Source organism: Bidens hawaiensis, unplaced genomic scaffold (assembly GCF_021521415.1).
Source record: "Bidens hawaiensis isolate Kalapana, Puna unplaced genomic scaffold, B.hawaiensis_p1.1 tig00042291_1, whole genome shotgun sequence".
NCBI lineage: Eukaryota > Viridiplantae > Streptophyta > Magnoliopsida > Asterales > Asteraceae > Bidens > Bidens hawaiensis.
Genome location: NW_027497486.1, coordinates 77,669 through 81,591, shown reverse-complemented (window position 1 = coordinate 81,591; position 3,923 = coordinate 77,669). Strand labels below are relative to the sequence as shown.

Sequence of the window (3,923 nt, the reverse complement as noted above, 5' to 3'; positions counted from 1 at the left end):
ATCAGTAAACTTTAACTACATCCATATTTTAGGATTTGTGAAGACGTTGGGTCGGTTTTGGGTTTGACCTAAAAAGACGAAACCATGAACATTTCTAAGTACTAAACTCACATAGTTGTATAACAAATACATAAAAATATAAACATTAACATTCATCAAACCCCAACATGTTTGAAAAGGAAATTACTACTACATCAATCCAAATTACTAGAATCCACACATACAACAAAAAAAGATAACGTTTACATGTGTCAACTTTAAAAGATAAACCATAATAGCTAAATTGTACATTTATCATATTAGGCATCTTCATAAACCATGATCCCCGTCACTACCATCACCAAAACTATCTTCATAACCAAAATCATCATCATCACCGTCACCTCTATCATCATCATCATCATCATCATCACCAACACCACTAGCATCATCATCACCTACATCATCACTACCGTCATCACTAGCATCATCACCAACATCATGAAAGCCCGACTCCTCCTGCGGTCGCGACTCCTTTGGTGGAGCCGGGGTATCATGTAATGGCACATCATCAATGGGACCGTTCCTGTCTGTAACCAACCACTCTATCATCTTCTCCATCCTTATCATGCGCTGCTCCATATTAATTAATCGCATATCCTGATTCACCGTCCCGGCATTGCCATGCGACTGCCCCTCATCGACACGTGGCCCCTGAACAAGTACATAAACGTTAGGATGGCAATGTAAGTAGGGATGTCAGTGAAACTCGAACCCGATGAGAAAACCCAAAACCCGACAAATAACCTTTGAACAATATTATATCACATACATATTTAAATGTAAAACAGATAAATAACCATTTTATTTAAATGTAAGAAAGTTCTGAACAACAATTTGAACAATATTATAAATTAGCTTTATAACATTTAAAGTAAACCTTAAATAGTAACTTGGTTTGGTTTTATTTGGTTTGCATCTAAATTTTAACAGTTTATGTTTGATCATATACCTGTCCATGTCCTTGCATATGCCCCTGCACAAGCGACTGCTCCTGACCGGCATTTGGCCCATGAACCTGTACATAAAAAAAGGTTTATTTTCAACCGTTAGTATTAAAATACAATTAAATATTGCCTCACGATATACCTGACCGCTCCCCAACCCCTGATTTTGAGCTGCCAACAGCTCTGTAATTATTATATCCCGCTCCTCCACCTCTAGCATCTGTCCCGAAAACAACAAAAGTTCTGGCCGCAAGGACCACTGCAGACCACCATCGGGAAAAACCTCGGCAATACGCATGAGTGTAACTGTGTTCTCGTCGAGTTCCTTCGGAGGGAACACAGTCATGGAGGACAGCCACATTATATCTTTTGTATAACCCAAAGATTCTGCAATCTTTGTAATGTATGGCCCGCCACACATGCTGTTGGTGCCTTTCCTTACTTTATAATAATTGCAATACATGGCCATGATATACGCCAGATTGCAGTTAGCTGGGGTCAGCAAACAATAAAGATGGTATAAATCACGTTTAGTGCAGCACTCTTACTTGGGTGGCTTGAAGAGTACTTTTCTTCAAGTTGCTGGCAATGGTAAAGGTACGACTCCTTGGTGGGAGAATTGAGTAACAATCTCCACTTACGGAGGAAGACCTCCCGGTCTTCTTCAAGTGGAAAACTTTGCTTGTGGTGCTTGGTAATATTTTGATATATGTGAAATCAACACAGTAACATTTCAGCGTCTGCGAATTGCCGTTGGCATGCATTAATCAAAGCATACTCCCTGTCTGTTAGTATGACACGTGGCTGCATACACTTGTCCAGCGTCCTTTTTAGTTGGCTTAAAACCCACGTATAACTATCTTCTGTTTCGTCACTTATAAAAGCGAAAGCTACACAAAAGGTTTTACGGGTAGAAGTTACACCTACAATCTCAACAAATGGCAAACCGTACCTATTTGTCTTGTATGTTTCATCTATGAACAACACATGCGGCAATGCACGCCAAATCGGGAACGATAATTCATGAACGATGAATAGCCTCTCCAACTTGTGAGTGGATTCATTTACCTCTTGCTCTTGAAGGTAACCAGTATTAGCCAGGAGTGTGAAAAGAACCTGCATCGGAGACTTATTATCGTGGAGGGATACTCGTTGCCTTTGTTGTTTGTTGTATACGTTTTTTACCGTAGACGCACAACGAGGGTCCTGCTTTCTTATTATTGATAATATGTTTTGGGGATCCACGTTATGGTTTGTCAGATCCTTAACCAAAACTTTTTGCGCATGATTCAACCTCTTTGCAAATTCATGACCTTCCATATATATAGCAGGCGGATGATTATGTGTACCACACATAACTTTTAGTTTCCAACCATCTTCCTCTTTGTGGTACTTTGCAATCAACTGAAATGAACAGATGATTTTCTTAGTACCACCAGCGAGTCTGACAGTTGCCTTCCCCTTGTATACACCACCACGATCACATCTAAGAAACACCTTGTTCTTGTCGCCAGCAACATTTGTCTTAGACCTTTGGGTCACTATCACGAAGCCATTGTTAAGTCCGATGTTGTACGCCCATTGCTTCAACTCATCGAAACACATAAATACCTAAAATAAGATTCATTTTTGTTAATAACAGGATAACGTAATACAAACATGAATAGAAAACCTATACATGTTCGGTTACGAAAAAATGACCATATTTCACAAAAATGGTGGCGAAAGATTCATCGGATTCCACAAAACTTTCTTCAAAATTATTCATTTCATCAACAAAATTTATCAATGTGGTTGGAAAAATAAATTTAGGTTGGTAATATTTTTAACAACATTTGGAAGGGATGAATGGGGAGAAAGAAGTGAGTAAAATATACACATACTTCATTGTTAGATTTATCTCGTTCAAAGAAGTAAGTGGGTAAAAAACCCTATGAGATCACACAATTTATATGGTTGAGAGATTCTTTTTATACCTAATATTCGTCTTACAATATGGTTAAAGAATCGATTACACATAAATATCAGTGAGAGATTGATGGATTAAATGTTGAAACACGTTTCATGCTTCCTGCAAAAGTAATTGTACAATTTTAAAGATTCTTCGTCATACGTTTTGTATTATTTCCTATACAGTTCGTATAGATTACTTTTCATGTTTTTTCAACACCTACATGCATACGATTTGTATTCTTTCTTATACGGTTCATATGTTTATGTTAGATTTACATGCTTCGTATGAAATCTTATACGTCTCGTCTTCCATATAATACGAACTGTATACAAAAGAATATGGCTCGTATAGTTTCTATAGCATACGACTTGTATGGTTTTCCATATAATCGTATGGCTTCCTTGATTTAACTAACTTAAGTTATTATTCTATACGTTGCGTATGTCAGCATACGTTGCGTATGAAGCCTATGATTAGATGGGGGGAATGGTGTGTAAATTGCTTAAGTTAGGGGTGTGCATAAATAGGCCCGGACCGAAAAACCCGAGAACCCGGACACCAAGTTATTCAACTTGGTCCCTGAACTTTGGATCTCCACCAAACCGCCCCTTGAGATCTTTCGTACCACCCTTATACTTTTCGTATTAACCATTCGGGTCCTTCAAGTTGGTGTTGCTCCAAGTTTTACACTCCCTCACAATACCAAGTTCCATTGTTCCTCCAAGATCCTTCAAACCTTGTAAAGCTCGAACCTCTTTGAGCTTGATTCTTGGATTTGACTTCATTACACTATCGTCAGGTTTCTTTTTCCTAGTTCCAAATGAGCTAGTTTCGATATTACCATTGTTTAGAACTGCATCACCCGTTTTCAGATGGGAAACAACTTTTGCTTTCTCAACTCCATGGCCAACTATCATGGTACTCAAAGCAATTCTTCCATCTCCACTCAATGCATGCTCCCTCTCGAACTCAACTTCTTCATT

General features: G+C 38.4%; 1 protein-coding gene across 1 annotated transcript; it reads right to left on the bottom strand.

Moving 5' to 3' along the window:
* Positions 1–260: 260 nt before the first annotated feature.
* Positions 261–2,705, bottom strand: LOC143593519 (uncharacterized). Its single transcript, XM_077073129.1, has 2 exons — positions 2,588–2,705; positions 261–1,269 (listed from the first exon to the last, which is right to left on the bottom strand). Exon 2 carries the CDS (start codon positions 634–636, stop codon positions 310–312), a length of 327 nt encoding a protein of 108 aa, XP_076929244.1. The 5' UTR covers positions 637–1,269; positions 2,588–2,705; the 3' UTR covers positions 261–309.
* Positions 2,706–3,923: the final 1,218 nt, after the last annotated feature.